Source organism: Bos taurus, chromosome X (assembly GCF_002263795.3).
Source record: "Bos taurus isolate L1 Dominette 01449 registration number 42190680 breed Hereford chromosome X, ARS-UCD2.0, whole genome shotgun sequence".
NCBI lineage: Eukaryota > Metazoa > Chordata > Mammalia > Artiodactyla > Bovidae > Bos > Bos taurus.
Window position 1 is genome coordinate 56,693,456 of NC_037357.1, and position 16,201 is coordinate 56,709,656.

Here is a 16,201-nt window from a genome sequence, read left to right on the forward strand (position 1 = left end):
GCAAGCCTTCCTTTTGGTGTTATATTCCTTCCATGTGCAATCCCAGCCTCCTTCACTAGTCTAGAGAAAATTCTAGGGTTGAGACCATCATTACTCTACATTCCTCTTCTCCTATGGTTAGTGCCTTTATGAGCAGAGCAGAAAAGGAAGAAGCTGGAAGGGAAAGAATGGATGGTTTGCTGTGGACTTGCACATTTCCAAAAGGAACCCACAAAAGCAGCTCTGGAAGCTAAAGGCATTTATTAGCTCAGACTCAGACTCAAACAGAAAGCAGACTGAATTCTTTCAACCCTTCTTGTTCATATTCCAACTTCTAGTTAGAGATCTGTGTCACAAAGCTGAGGGGAAAATTCTTTTTGGACAAATCTGGCTCCCAGCTGCACAGCCTTATGTGAATAGGAGCTTGGCACAGGAGGAAGAGAAAGGCTGTTATTGCAGCTGGCATCCATTGAAGGCATCATGTGGTGAACCCACTCGGCATGGGAAACATCATGCCAATGAATAGCAGTGATTTGAAGGAGAAGGTTTGGGCTGGAGAAGGTGATGGAATGGCCCCAAAAGGGTAGGGTGGCCTGGAAGTCTTCTTCCTGGTCCAACGCAGGCGTGTGAGTGCCATGTTCATGGATTCAAGGGACTTGGGAGGTCTGGATTCTAGGTCTGACTACCAAGTGTGTGACCTTGGGATGGTCACTTCTTCTTATGGGGCCTCTGTGTCCTTTCCTGTAGTAGAAGAGGATGAATCAGAGGTTGCAGACTGGCAGCCTCTGGGCCCTATTTGGCCAGTGGATGCATTGGTCGGCCAGCCCTGTATTTTGTTTATTTGCACAGTTTGAAAGCCTTGTTTGTTCTGGCTCTGCAGTTCACCACAGTCTCTACTATCCTCCATGATCTTACTACTACCCACCAACCCCTCCCAGCTAGTTCCCATATTTCCAGTATCCAGCTGGTTCCTGAAGGCTCCTCTGCCTTAGCAACCATGAGCTGAGTTATCTCTTTGTGCTGTTATGTCTCCATAATCAGCCTCTAACATCACCATGGGGCAGGCAGAGAGGACCCTGGGGGGAAAGTAGGGCATTCTCCTGTGAACACAGCCACAAAAGGCAAGTGGCCAAAAAATGAACAAGTGCCACTTAAGGGAATACATGGATGTGTGTTCTCAGGGCAGACTTGCCACCCCCCATCATCACCCCCAAAGGATGTGGCCTGTTTAACAGCCATGGCTTTTCCTGGACCTCAATTTGTTTGATCTCTAAATTGACAATATACTTCCCTTGAAAAGTGTACAAGCCTCACAGGATCATGAGCCAGGCTTTGGCCATTGTTCAGCTTTGGTTTTTAAAAGAATTATTCTTTTGTGGAAAATGGAACCAAGTTGCAATTCCTTCCTGTGTGATTAGATAAGTAGTTTCAGGAAAGCATTTCATTTTCTTTCTTCACAAGGACGATATGCCAGTGTGGACTTCTCCTAACAGAAAGCCCCTCCACCTGTGTGTCTAGGTGGAGGGGTTAGCCCTGGGGACTTTCCTTCTCACACAGCACCCTGAGGCCAGGGCCTTTCCCTTTTATGTGTCCATTGTTACACCTCTTTACCTCTGCTTCCATTCCAGACATCTTCAGTAATATTTGTGGGAGCACAGAATTTATTAGGCTACAGTGTGAGGAGCTAGGATCGAAGGGTTGGTGAAGGTCCTTTTTTCAGGGAAGTTACAAATCTAGGGCCTCATGACTTATTTGCTCATTGATACATGGCCAAACCATGAAACTCTGACATGTGGCTTCTTTTCATGTCCTAGTCTTGACCTAAAACACACTCTCTTGGCCCCCTACTCTCTGTAGAAATAAAGTCCTTTCCCCTACATCTTCTGGGACTTACTGCAGGCTGTAAGCAGGACTGATGTTTCTCATTGTGATGTCATCAAGCCTCAATATAAAACAGGCTGACCAACCCCCCAGTCTTCCTGGTAGCAGGGGAAGCGGCCAGATACCTAAGCTGCAAAGGGCTTCCTTGATAGACCACAGGCTGCATTCCAGGTAATTGTCTGCAGGGCCACAAATTGTTAATTAGAAAGTAAATAAGGCCAGGCTGGCTAGTGAAATGGAAAGCCGGATATCTTGGATGTCAACTCACTTAAAGGAAATAGAACTTTGACTAGTTGAACTTCCTCCTGCCCCACTTGAATACCTTAGGTTACACTGACTGACCAGTTTGTAAGTCAAACAAGACCCCTCTGGGGCAAGAGTTTATGATTTCAGTAGGTATGAATGGACAAATTGACTTATAAATGGCTCTTTCAGGGCACGAAAGAAAGCTAGATGATGTTAGAGAACCACAGGAGAGAAGTTGCTTTCTCCTTAAAGATATTCTTTTCTTTGAATTTTCCATCAGACTCTCCCTTTCTGCTTTAGTTTAAAAACTTACTTGCTTTTTCACTGAAAGAATACATTTGAATTTATGTAGACAATATCTTTTGGTTTTCTGATTGCCTTCCCTGTCTCATTAGCCTGTTAATGTAAAGAATGCTGGACAAGGAAATTGAAGAACTGGGTTCTAGACATGACTTAGCTGTTAATTTTGTGTGTCTTTTTTTAAACCTCTCTAGGCTTCAATCTCTTCTTTAAAGTGAGAAGAATGAATTAAATGAACCATAAGTCTCTTCTAGTAGATTTTATTAAATATTAATTGCCAGTGGACTAGGGAAATCCCAGTTTATTGAATAATGCAAAACAATCACTGGAATCATAGACATTTATATTAAACTAACTAAGCGTGTACATAGACTGTGTATTATGAAGGGACCTCTGGGATCACCTAATCCAGTGATTCCTAAGCTTTAGTCTATTCATGTCTCATCTTCATGATTTTTGTCATTATTTGTGTATTACCAGCACTAGTAATTGTTTAATGTTTTCTATATTGACATTTGGGTGGGGGGGCACACTGTGAGGTTTGCGAGATCTTAGTTCCCTGACCAGAGATTGAACCTGGGCCATTCAGCAGTTAAAAGTACTGAGTTCTAACCACTGGACTGCCAAAGAATTCCCTGACTTGGTTTTGTAAAGTCTTAAAAACATCTGCCTTAGTTTCACTGTAACCAGTAACATCCATGAATTCACAGATTTGATGTGTTTGATATGTCTCTAATACACATTATATTTTTAAGTTTCCAATTATTTACCACACCTAAAATCAACTTATGTACCTATACTAGAATACATATCATACTTTAGAGAAGACTGCTCTGGTTCCTTGTTCAGATATGGAAACTAAACATTGAAGAGATTAAATGACTTTTTTTCTTACTGCAAAGCAGGTTGCCATGGAGACATGACCAGCAGCTACCTCTCCCATGTCATAATCAGAGGCCCAGTCTAGCTAAAACCCAGGTCTTCTTATTCCTGGACCAGGCCTTTTTACATCACACTCTGCTGCTCCCATGGTTACCATTATGATTTAATATCCATGTTTTATAATACAGATGGGACTAGGATCAAGATATTTCTTAAATCTAGTTAATTATAATAATAATATATAAATCTTTATGACTTTGGGTGGGTCATTAGTCTCTGTACTTGAGTACCTGCCTTTATCTGAAAGCATTAATAATTCCATTTCTTCTTCCTGCCATGTGAGCTACTATCTTTCTAGATAGTAGCTACTGTTGACCACGCACTTCCTAGGCCCTTGACTAAGTGACTTTGCTTCATCCTCATACCACCACTGTGAGAGGATGGGGCCACATGGTTTCTCAGGAGCCTCTCTGCTCTGAAATGTTATTCTCCTAACAAACAGAATGAATTCAGTTTTGCTTATGCAAAAGAATATGCGTGTTCAAAAGGAGCATGAATATTCTTTTAGAGGAATCAGATACTCTAGATAAGCCCACTGGGTAAACTCAAGGCAAAGAAAGTTTATACAGTAGAATAAATGATGGTTTGGTTTCCCCATCAGACATTTGTGTCCTAAACAATGAGTTTCTTTCAGATAGACTCATCGGGGTGTATCTTGATCTCCTAGCCTAAGCTTAGGAGTTGAATCCTGTCAGCTCTGGCTGCCTGGAGACAGGCATACCTTTGTGCTCTGATGATATCATAGAGCTGCTTTGAGCACAAATGAGGCCACAACTGTGTACAGCCTTGAGAGACCTACAGTGTCCCGCTGAGCTGAGAAATCTTTGCCACAGGGGTCTTACCAGGGGTGGGAGGGGTGGGGGGATTCTAGTTAGCATCAAAGAAGGAAACATTGGATAGAGAGAAATTCCAAGTAGTTTATCCTAGCCTCAGACATTGTCCAGTTCTCATTTATGTCATTTTCTGTCCTAGATTTACTATTCTGAAGGTGGACAAGCTACAGCCATAGGAAAATTTAAAGATCGCATTGTAGGATCCAACACTTCAGGTAACGCATCCATCACCATCTCGCATATGCAGCCAGAAGACAGTGGCATCTACATCTGTGATGTTAACAACCCCCCTGACTTTTTCGGCAAAAATCAAGGCACCATCAGCGTCAGCGTGTTAGGTATGGACATTTTATCTTCTGCTTTTTCTCTTCTTGTTCTCAATTTAGGACATTGAATGAGCCAAGGCAGTGAGTTATGGTGCCAATTAAGTCCCAAGGGTGAATATCCTCCCTACTTCTTTTATTACCAGGAAAATAGAGACACACCACCAATCTAACCCACAGAGTAACACTGAAAAATCACTCACAAAACATGTTGAAACAGTTGTCAAACCAAACAGGGCTGCCACCATGACAGATAGCAATAGATGACCAAACCTCCTGGGTTCCTATCTCTGAAGGATGCAGTGAGAACAGACAGGACAACCCACAGTCTCACTAAATGATCACTAGCAACTCTTTCGGTGAGAACCTCCAATTGAAGCCAGTCCTACATGGGGGTGACAGCTGTCAACTTGTGACCTCTCCTAAGCCAGCCACAATTCCCACTGTTAAATTATTCTTTGAAATAAAGGCAGAAAGGTTCTTTTCTAAAATATTAATGGTATTTGGAAAAAGGACCAGAGTTGATTCATTAATTTATACACAAATATTCATTATGTGACATGGAGCAAGTCATATCCATTCTTCAAATGAATTTGGAGTGGTTCATTCATGTGGTGTTTATTAAGTGCCTGCTTCGGGTCAGGAGCCATGATAGAGGCATGGTTTCTGCTCTTGGGGAAGTTCACAATATTGGTGATTTTTAGGGCTCCTTCCAATCTCTGTCTGAGAGGACAGTGGGAGTTTTGCCCCTGTCTGTATTGCTTGCTTGCTGCTGCTGCTGCTGCTGCTGCTAAGTCGCTTCAGCGACTCTGTATGACCCCAAGGATTCTCCAGGCTAAGAATACTGGAGTGGGTTGCCATTTCCTTCTCCAGTGCATGAAAGTGAAAAGTGAAAGCGAAGTCGCTCAGTTGTGTCCGACTCTTGGCCACCCCATGGACTGCAGCCCACCAGGCTCCTCCATCCATGGGATTTTCCAGGCAAGAGTACTGGAGTGGGGTGCCTTTGCCTTCTCCTCTGTATTACTTAGCAAGTCCTATCTGCAGGTCTTCACACGTGTGGATGGGAGGGAGGCAAGGGTTGTCAAACTTCACCCATTAACCAGTTGAGCTAAAGGCTCTCCCACTTTTATGTAACCTCAAGTGGAACTGGTCTAGCCATGGCTGCTCTTGAGCTGTGTACATCCACCCCTGGAAAAAAAGGAACTAGATCAAACCAGTGACAATAATTGAGTAGCTTGGAAAAACCTCAATTGGTAACAAGGTGCACACGGAGGAGGACTGTCCAGTATTGTCTGAGCTTGCTGCCCAAGTGATGCCAACAAAGAAACAACTCTTTACTGTGAGGCTTGCTACGGCATCTACTCACTTGGAAAAGAGGAAAAGATAATCAAGAGCTGATTTCTAGGAGCAAGGTAACTCCATCGTGTTCTTATTTCTGCTGCATCCTGTGCTAGGCTTTGGGGGTACAGGGGACAACAAGACAAGTATACATAAACCCTTTCCTGGGAGAGTTGATGTTCCAGATTGAAAGACTAGCCATATACATGGGAACTAAATGATGTGGAATAGATGCTAGCACATCAGCTCGGGAGTCAGAAGACCTAGGTTTTAGCTCTTACTTTGCTACTCACTGGCCTCAATGCTAGTCAGTTCACCTTTCTCTGGCCATTTTAAGATGAGTTGTAATTCCTGCCCTGTGATATTATTATGAGAATCAAATGATATATTGGAGATTCAGTGTTCACAGAATTTAAGGGATTAGTCCTCTACTATTTTTGTTACTCCCTGGCTCTGGGTTGTTTCTGACGAGAAACAAACTAAAGAAGCCAAGCCTCTTTTTTTTCTGAGCTTGGAATTAGCCCCGAGGTAAAGTTAGAGAGGGTGGTTAATATTCTTAAAGTTCAGAGAATTCCTAATGAACTTCCATAAGAAGTTGAGGGTTATTTCCCCTCTAAGTTTTTCTTTCCCAAGAGTCATGACCTTTCCTTAAGCCTCCAGTATCCAGGCAAGGTAAGAGACAGAAGACTCTGGATTTCTTTGGGAATTCTCAAAATCCCACTTTAATTAATTAGGCTAAGAACAAAGATGTTCTACAAATTTATGCTTTCTGGAAATTTTGAGACTGATAATTTTCTCTAAAAATTGCAGAGGCTGTTGGCAGTTCTCAAATTCTATTGCATATGAGTGCCTGTTTTGTCTGCCCTGACTGAGGGGTGGGGCATGGTGGGGGCAAGCATGTGCTTGCTAAGTCACTTCAATTGTGTCCGATTCTTTGTGACCCTATGGCCTGTAGCTCACCAGGCTCCTCTGTCCATGGGATTCTCCAGACAAGAATACTGGATTGGGTTACGCTGCCCTCTTCCAGGGGATTTTCCCAAGCCAGGAATTGAACCCACAACTCTTACATCTCCTGCATTAGCAGGCATGTTCTTTACCACTAGTGCCACCTGGGAAGCCCAGGCGAGCATGTAAGGGAGACCAAAAGAGGGAGGTATTGACATTTCCTTAAATATTGCTCTTCCTAGCAATGCATCTTTCAGAAACTTTGATAACCCAGTGGTAGACACAAACCCCATGCACTCACTCATTCATGTATATATTCATTTGGCACACCCTGAACAGATGTTCAGTCACTGTGGTAGGCAGTGGAGATGGAAAGATGTAAAAGATAGGCTCCAAGCCGTCCTAAAGTTGTAAGTATATAGTGGGGGAGGCAGATGTATCACATAAGCTTATAGTGGAGGGAGTAGAGGTGAGCTGGGAGATCGCAGAGGGAACTGGAGAAGGCTTCCTGGAGAAAGTGACTTCTGCAGTGAATGTTGAAGGATATGTAAGAGCATGTCAGGCAGAAGAGGGGCTGAGGTGGCAGAGTGCAGTTTAGGTGAAGGAAGCAGCAGTGCGCAAAGGACGAGGTGGTTTGCATGATCATTCATCTGAAAGACTTCTATTAGGTATGACAGCCTTGGAAAATGAATCTCTGAAAAATACCCAGCAGAAATTTGAATAATTACTTTGTATGCATTTGGAATGAACATCATCTTCCTTCTGCAATTTGGCATGTAAAAAGAAAATGATGAATTTAGGAAGGTTTGAGAACACACTGAAACATTTTCATTTATTTTCTGAGGTGAGCCTCTTCTTCCCACTGCAATTCTATTGAAAGCAATAAAGCTAAATGGTAGATCAGTGGCTTTGCCAGTAAAAATCCAAGTTCTGTCGGGGACTGTAACTGGATGAAATGTCAATTCAATCCTGAATCAGTAGTTTTAGAAAGTATATGGGTTTGGGATTTGGTTCAAAGTGATTCACTGAGTGTTTGGTTAATAAAAATGAAAGGAGAAAAATGTGTTCAGAAAAATATCTGGGTTTGATTCTGGGCTCAAGAAATGAATGCAAGTCATTCCAGGTTTTGGTCCATAATTAATTCAAGTCCTGGGGTCTGGCTTTGTGATGAAACACCCCCATTTAATTTTCTGTTCAAATTATTCTGTTCCACTGTAAAAGCTATAAAATTCACCATGTTTTTAAAAAGGCAGTATCTTTAAAAAAGGCAGTATCTAAATCTAGTGATAGTTGGATTTCTGGTTAAATAGCCTAGTTTATTTAGGGTAGGCAAATCCAAAGAATGAGCATAAGAAGGAAAGTTATGACCAACCTAGATAGCATATTAAAAAACAGAGACATTACTGTGCCAAAAAAGGTCCATCTGTTCAAGGCTATGGTTTTTCCAGTGGTCATGTATGGATGTGAGAGTTGGACTATAAAGAAAGCTGAGTGCTGTAGAATTGATGCTTTTGAACTGTGGTGTTGGAGAAGACTCTTGAGAGTCCCTTGAACTGCAAGGAAATCCAACCAGTCCATCCTAAAGAAGATCAGTCCTGAGTGTTCATTGGAAGGACTGATGTTGAGGCTGAAACTCCAATACTTTGTCCACCTGATGCAAAGAGCTGACTCATTGGAAAAGACCCTGATGCTGGGAAAGATTGAGGGCAGGAGGAGAAGGGGACGACAGAGGATGAGATGGTTGGATGGCATCATCGACTCGATGGACATGGGTTTGGGTGGACTCTAGGAGTTGGTGATGGACAGGGAGGCCTGGCATGCTGCAGTTCATGGCATCACAAAGTGTCAGACATGACTGAGCGACTGAACTGAACTAAAATGAATCCAAAGAGTTGTCTGCAGATGAGGAATCAATACCAGGAAAGAGAGAATAAAGAGCTAACCAGAAAACTACTCCTTTTAATTAAAAGATACCTGTTTAAAAGAAGGGATTGTACAACAGGCAATTGGTTTAAGAAGATATGGTACATATATACAATGGAATATTACTGAGCCATAAAAAGAGTGAAATACTGCTGGTTCCAGCAACGTGGACGGACCTAGAGAATATTATGCTTAGTGAAATAAATCCAACAGAGAAAGACAAATACTGTATCTCACTTATATGTGGAATCTGAAAAATAGTACAAATGAATATATATGCAAAACAGACTCACAGACATAGAAAACAAACTACTGGCTATCAAAGGGAAGAGTGAAGGGGGAGGCACAGATTAGGGGTATGGGATTAGCAGCTTCAAAATACTATATATAAAATAGATATGCAATAAGGATATACTGTATAACACAGAGGGAATTTATACCCATTATAATAACCTATAATGGAATAAAAATCTGCAAAAATACTGAATTACTATGTTGTGTACCCAAAACTATAACACAATATTTCAAATCAAGTATAGTGTAATAAGAAGGTATGGTGAAATTTTCAAACAGCTATAGTTGTATCCGTTTTTCTGCTCATATGTATAGTGGTTTAGTGTCCGAGACTGGAAGGTTGTCAGTTGCAAGGTCAGAAATGTGGCAGCAGTGTTTATTCCTGCCTGTGGACAACAGCAATTCTATGTGTAAGATACCATATACATGATTTTATTTGTATAAACACAATATATTTGGATTAGCTGGAGGTCTTGTGCACATTTTACAGATGAATTAACTGAGGCTTGGCTATGTTAGGTTACTTGCCTAAATACATCTGGTGTAAAGCTGCAGACCCAGTGTTCAGTGTGGACTCAGAGCTGTGCTCTTAACTGCTGCCTCCCAAATAAGAGTCAGAGAGCTGGGCAGTCTGGAGCATTTACAGCCTAAGCCTAAGGGAGAGAATCTATGCCTTTGGAGTATCTTATACCCAAATTAATATAAGGCAGGTGACTGGGAAAGTATCGATTCAGATCCTTATCTGCATGTCAGACTGAGGTTAGAATAAGCTGTGAGCAGTAAGACAAGTGGCAAGAATCAGATTTTCAGCTTCCCACAGGACTTACCCTTAAGCATAGAAACTCAGCATAGCCCAAACTGACCTCATCTTTGCCCCTTCCTCCTCTTCACTCCTTCCCCAAACACCTGTTCCTCTTCTTGAGTTCTTTATCTCAGGGGGTGGCAAGATGGTGTACCCAGCTGTCCAAATCAGAAACCTGGGAGTCATCACTGAGCCCACCCTCTTCCTCATGCCACATATCCAAGCCCTCTGGACTTCTTAATACCTCTTGACTCTGTTTCCTCCCTCCCTTGCCTCATGCACTCCCGGAGTCAGAACAGTTCAGTTAGAATGATCATTGTGCTGCCCCGCACCTACTTAAATTCCTTCTGTGGACCTGCTGCTCTCAGGATAAAAAAACGTGAAACACAAAGCCCCTGAAGCTCTGGTCTCCATTGCTCTCTAGCCTAATCTTACCACTCCCCCCACTCCATTTTAAAACTGTGTCAGAGGCACTTTTGAATTTCTGGTGCCTAGTTCAGTGTTGGGCACACAGGAGACACTCAAGTAAATGCTGTGGCATGAAGGATGAAACAAGATTTCAGTGCCTTGTGGCACACCCCTCCCCCACAATGGGTTTCCCCTCCCAGTGAGGGACATGGGCAAATTCAAACCTTCCATTGTGTATCACCACCAGGAGAATTAATGCCAAAAAACAACTCACAAAGGAAAAGAAAAATATGGCATTAATAAGACAATTTTTTAGAAAAAAAGTGGTTATCTCAAAGTGTTTAATGTTCTCTTTTCCTTTAAAACCATGCTTCCAAAATATAACCTCTGTTCCTAGTTTAATGTTTGCTTACACTTGACTGTTTTAATAATGGCATATTTTAAGGCACAATATGGAAATTCATGGATATGAATCTGACGAAGAGTCAGATGGAAGAGATGCTACTAGACTATTAATGGCCCAGTGACGAGAGAGGTCTTTGCACCTGAAGTGCTCTACTCCCATCTGGTGGTACAACTAGAAAACTGTCACAACAAGTTTTCTTAAGATTAAAAAAAAGTGTACATATTCTCCAAAATGAGAGTGAGGAAGTGGTACAGACTGACATTCATCATGCCTGATTTCTTACCCTTTGTCATCGCCTTACAGTCAAACCTTCTAAGCCCTTCTGCAGCATCCAAGGAATAGCAGAAACTGGCCATCCTATATCTCTTACTTGCCTTTCGGTGCTTGGAACACCTTCCCCTGTGTACTACTGGTATAAACTTGAAGGAAGAAACATTGTCCCAGTGAAAGAAAACTTCAGTAAGTATATATCTTTGCTGCGCCTGGCAAGGCCTGGCATGTGGGCTTGGTTGACAGCATGTATATGTGACTGGCTGCTCGTCCTTAGAGCTCAGTCCTGTTTTTCTGGGAGGGAAATATACAAAGAATGTCAGCCTGTCATCAAAATGATTGTCCTCTGGTCTTCTCCCCAACTTCTAAAAGTCAAGACCATTTTTAGCTTGCAGGTGGCGGGTATGGAGAAAATAGGCATGGTCCCAGATGGGAGTCTTAAGGAATCTAGTTGATCCATCTCCAGAAAGGGAGGCCAATCTGAGGAAGTGGGTGGGCATTGGATGGTCTGCTCCATTCACATGATCTGTACCGACATACAGGATTTCAAAACACTATTTTCTGATATTGACAGACCCAGCCACCGGGATTTTGTTTATTGGAAACCTGACCACTTTTGAACAAGGTTATTACCAGTGCACCGCTATTAACATACTTGGCAATAGTTCCTGTGAAATTGACCTAACTACTCCATGTAAGTGGATCATATAACTTTAACAGTTTCTCCTTAAGTATCCTGTGCCTGCCAATCAAGTCACTTAGAATTCTTTTTTAGTCCTTCCTGACTCTGGAGATTTTGGTGCTTTATTTATAGAATGATACGATGGACGACCATCCTAATATCTAATGCTTACATAATACTTTATATATGTAGAGTTCTAGGACTTTCCACGGTCCCAGCCTATACAAGGCACTATCCCACTATATGAATGCCCTGAATATTCCCCACTGGTCACAGATGCACGGGATGGGGCAGACACTGTGCTCCATTTTACTAACCAGCTGCTTGTATCCTCCAGATCCAGGAATTGGAATCATTGTTGGGGCCTTTGTGGGGACCCTGATAGGTGTCATCATCATCATCTCTGTGGTGTGGTTCGTGAGGCGTAAGGTAAAGGCAAAGGGGAAGGAAAGGAAGAGGAATTCTAAAACCACCACAGAACTCGAGTAAGACCTTACTTCTTCTGTCTTTCCTTGAATAGACATGTCTCAGGCCTATCTCTCTCAGTCAGCTCTTCCTAAGCACGCCTTTTAGCATAAGATAGAGGGCCATCTCTCTGCTCGCTCTCATTGCTTTATGAAAGAGCAGTGATGGCTATCACGTACTGGGTACTGTGTGCCAGACTCTGTTCTAAGCAATTTTATGTGTATCAACTCATTTACCTGTGACAACAGTCCTTTTAGGGCTAAGAAAATGTTTTAATATATTCATCTATTTGTCTATGAACAGGAAATAAAATACAATTTTTAATATTATTTTTTATGGAACAAGAGGTCAATAGACACAAAACTGCTGACAGCCCAGGCTCTTGCCCACTCTATTCTTCCTCATCAAATGTATATCACACATGTTCATTTGTTCTTCCCTCCATTTCTGTGCTTCCACAACTATGTATTGGGTACCAAGCAATTGCCAAGTATTGTGCTAGATGGAGTGGGTGCTAGAGAGGCACTGGAGCCATGGATTTGGCCCCCAACAACCATGTTAGATCTTTATACCCTTTCCTCCTGACATCAGTTTTCCTGCCTCTTAAACACTGGTTTGTTTCTCTTGACAGTATACTTATACAGTTAAGACCTAACCTTTCTGCACCCTAAATGGAGACCCATGGTCTGACAGTGAGTCAGACTATCAGAAATCACAGAGGTTTGGGACCTATGGTCACTGAGGCTACAGAGCCTATGGCTCCACATGAGATGTCAGACCCTAACTTGTTCTTGCCTGGGCCTTCTTCCCACAGACCAATGACAAAGATAAACCAAAGAACGGAGGGTGAGACAATGCCACGTGAAGATGCCATCCAACTCGAAGCCACCCTTCCGTCTTCCACCCATGAGACTGAGCCTAATGCTACCCTGGGGCCAGATCATGAGCCTATCCCCGAGCCTGAGCCTGCCTTGCAGCCTACTGTGGAGCCACCCTCTGGGCCTGAGCTTGTCCCCATGTCTGAGCTTGAGATCCAGCTGGAGCCAGAGCCTGCGCCCCAGCAGGAGCCCGAGCCCTTGATTGTAGATGAGCCATTTTGTGATGAGGAGAAGGTGATTAAGCCATAGGCCAGCGGCCTGAGTCCAATGTTCATCACCAAGGAACCCATTAGTGGCATGTGGAATTGAGTTGACCTAACTAATTTCCCACCACCTGCCTCCATTCTGGCCAACCCTCTTCTAACATGGAGCTCTTACCATCAATCCAGAATAACTACTAAATAAACGCAAGGGTTCCTGCATTACCAGTCTAGAGTACTTAATTTCACTAACCTGTAAACACAATTAATGACAAGTGATTCTGAACTCAGTTGAAGGTGTTTTGCCACAACACCTGTGTCTTATTTCAGAAATCTTATTTCTCTATTTTTAGCTACTCTTTGGCATTCCACATGCACACATGACAAGGTGCCATTAACTGGATTGAATATTATTTCTTGGATTTGCTGTTATCAGAGCTTCCCTATTCATTTTCACATTGATCAGTACGAATTCACCAGCATTATCTCATAGACTGGGAAAAAAAATCCTTAAAATTCCAGAGAAGAAAGGGTACCTATTAATTAGTACATACCATTTAAAACTAGGTCTTAAAATTAATGCTTCATTTATCGTATTAGATTTCCCAGAGAACCACTCTGCTATCCAATATCTGAGCACAGCAAAATTTTAAATTAAATCAACTTTTTAAATGCAAAATAATGTACAGGCAAACAATTCCAAATATAACTTTCTTTCAATGAATACAAAATGTTGATATCACAGGTAATGTACAATTTAGCTTTGAATGAGGTATTATGTTGTCTCACTGATGCTCTCTCTACTTTGGAAGGGCCAAACTAAATGAACACCTAAGATCTATCTTAGATAATCAGAACACATTAATTGTTTTACTGTTGGGATATTTCACATTAACAAAGAGATATCATTCTTGTGTAAATGCTAACTATTAACTAAAATGCATTCATATCACCTCTTCACCTGCTAAAAAGCTTTTCTATTGATTATATTTATCCACACTCCACTTTGAATAAATTTACACGTAGACTTTTTCATTTGTGTAATCAGATTTTAAATCTTTAAAATAATACTCAATAAAAATCTTACTTTAATGAGCCTAAGGTAAATCTTTTATGAATAATTTTATTGGTTTTAACTTTATGTATAATAAACTGCACCTATTTCAAGTGTTTTGATGTGTTTTGACAGATGTGTACACTTACGAATGCCTGCATACATGCTCACTTGATTCAGTCGCATCTGACTCTTTGCCACCCCATGGACAGAGGAGCCTGGTGGGCTCCCCCAGGCTCCTCTGTCCATAGGATTTCCCAGGCAAGAATACTGGAGTGGGTTGCCATTTCCTCCTCCAGGGGATCTTCCCGACCCCAGGATCAAACCTGTGTCTCCTGTAGCTTCTGCACTGCAGGCAGGTTCTTTGCCACTGAGCCAGCAGTACACTCATGAAAGCACCATGGTAATCTAAATAGAACATTTCCATCATCCCAAAATGTTTTCTGTGCCCCTTTGTGCACTCTCACGATCACCCTGGACCCAGGCAACCATTGATTTATTTTTCATCATTAGAGATTAGCTTTGTCTTCTCTTGACCTTCATATAAAAAGGACCATACTGTGTGTACTTTTCTGTGTGTCTTACTTCCTTCTAAGTGAAGCCTTTTTAAATAAAGAAATGAATCTTTAACTTATCACATCTAGGTTTTCATGTAGAGGAAGCTGAGAAACTGTATATATAGATCATACCTATATACTAATGGAGATAGAGTCTCAGAAGATTTTAGGGTAGACAGACATTGAAATTAACATTACACTTGTCCAGAGTCATGGAGAGAAGAGATAGCAAGTTTTTACTTATATATTTTCTGTGATGTGTTAATTTTCAGCCATTTGCAGGGATTTTTGAAGATTGTGTAATTCTGTTCAGACTATAATATTATGACATATAGTGTCTGATGGGTTCAGGAAGCAAAATGATGAAGGTCTTAAGAATGACCTAATATTTAGATCTTAAAAACCAAATACCAGCAGTGTCCAGAATGCCAAAGTAGCTGAAATTCACCTTCCCTTCTACTTTTATGATAGAGGCAAATTACAAGAAAAGAGACTTATGTAATAGTTAACAACACCACTCCCAAATTTTCGATGAATTGGTGCTGAGCAGGAAGGCAGGGACTCTTGGTGGTCTAATAGAGTTCTGTTCTTCAGTGTAATGCTCTCCCAACTGAGCTATTTCGGCTACTTCCTAGAGTTCTGTTCTTGTTAGTATTTCTCTGATCAAAATGGGAGGATCCCCTGAAGAAGGGCATGGCAACCCACTCCAGTATTCTTGCCTGGGAAATTGCATGGACAGAAGAGCCTGGCAAAGAGTCAGACACGACTTAGTGTCTTCATTTCTAATCAAAATGTTGATAGATAGATTAGTGGTTTTTTACCTTTTTCTAGGCTATGGATCACTTTGAGAAAACACTGAAAACTCTGGACCCCTCTCCTTAGAAAAATGCTTATACACACACAGTGTCCAGTTTTAGATAAATTGCAGATGCCCAGAATCCAAGGCACATTTAATAAAATCATGTATCCTGGGGTGCATGGATACTCTGCTGTATGACTCAAAATGATCTTGATAGTCTGGGAGCTGACTTGAAATTAACATAATGAGTTTGCCAGCAATGGAGGGTATGGTCCTGCTTTAAGGATATGAGTACACGTTGCCCATGCAGAAACCCTAGCTGGGCAAGGTTGGGAAGTAGGTGAGGTTAATCAGAAGTAATATCTTTGGATCTCTGTTTTCAGCGCCCTTGGCCTTCTGGCATCTTATTTTCCAAATACTGGGGATTGTCATGTGCTGTCATGCTGCTGGCTCTGTGACCCATTCAGGTCTGCAGCAGGTTGCCTATCCCTTCTCTAGGGGATCTTCCTGACCCAGGGATTGAACCCAGGTCTCCTGCAGAGGTCCAGCCCCGGCTGATCCAGAGTATTCGAAGGAGAGACGGCTTAGGCGACTATTTATATGCTAATTAGAGATATAAAGAATAATAGAATGAGGATAGCTCAGTAGGAAAATTCAGTGGAGAAAAGAGGTTGAG

General features: G+C 41.9%; 1 protein-coding gene across 1 annotated transcript in view; it reads left to right on the plus strand.

Annotated features, from left to right (window-relative positions):
• The window catches only part of VSIG1 (V-set and immunoglobulin domain containing 1), a 33,292-nt gene extending 19,005 nt beyond the window's left edge, over nt 1–14,287 (plus strand). Inside the window, 5 exon segments of the mRNA NM_001045930.2 lie at nt 4,321–4,519; nt 10,924–11,079; nt 11,465–11,584; nt 11,910–12,057; nt 12,852–14,287. Of these exon segments, the coding sequence (NP_001039395.1) occupies nt 4,321–4,519; nt 10,924–11,079; nt 11,465–11,584; nt 11,910–12,057; nt 12,852–13,164 (936 nt within the window). The 3' untranslated portion in view covers nt 13,165–14,287.
• The last annotated feature ends 1,914 nt before the right edge of the window (nt 14,288–16,201 follow it).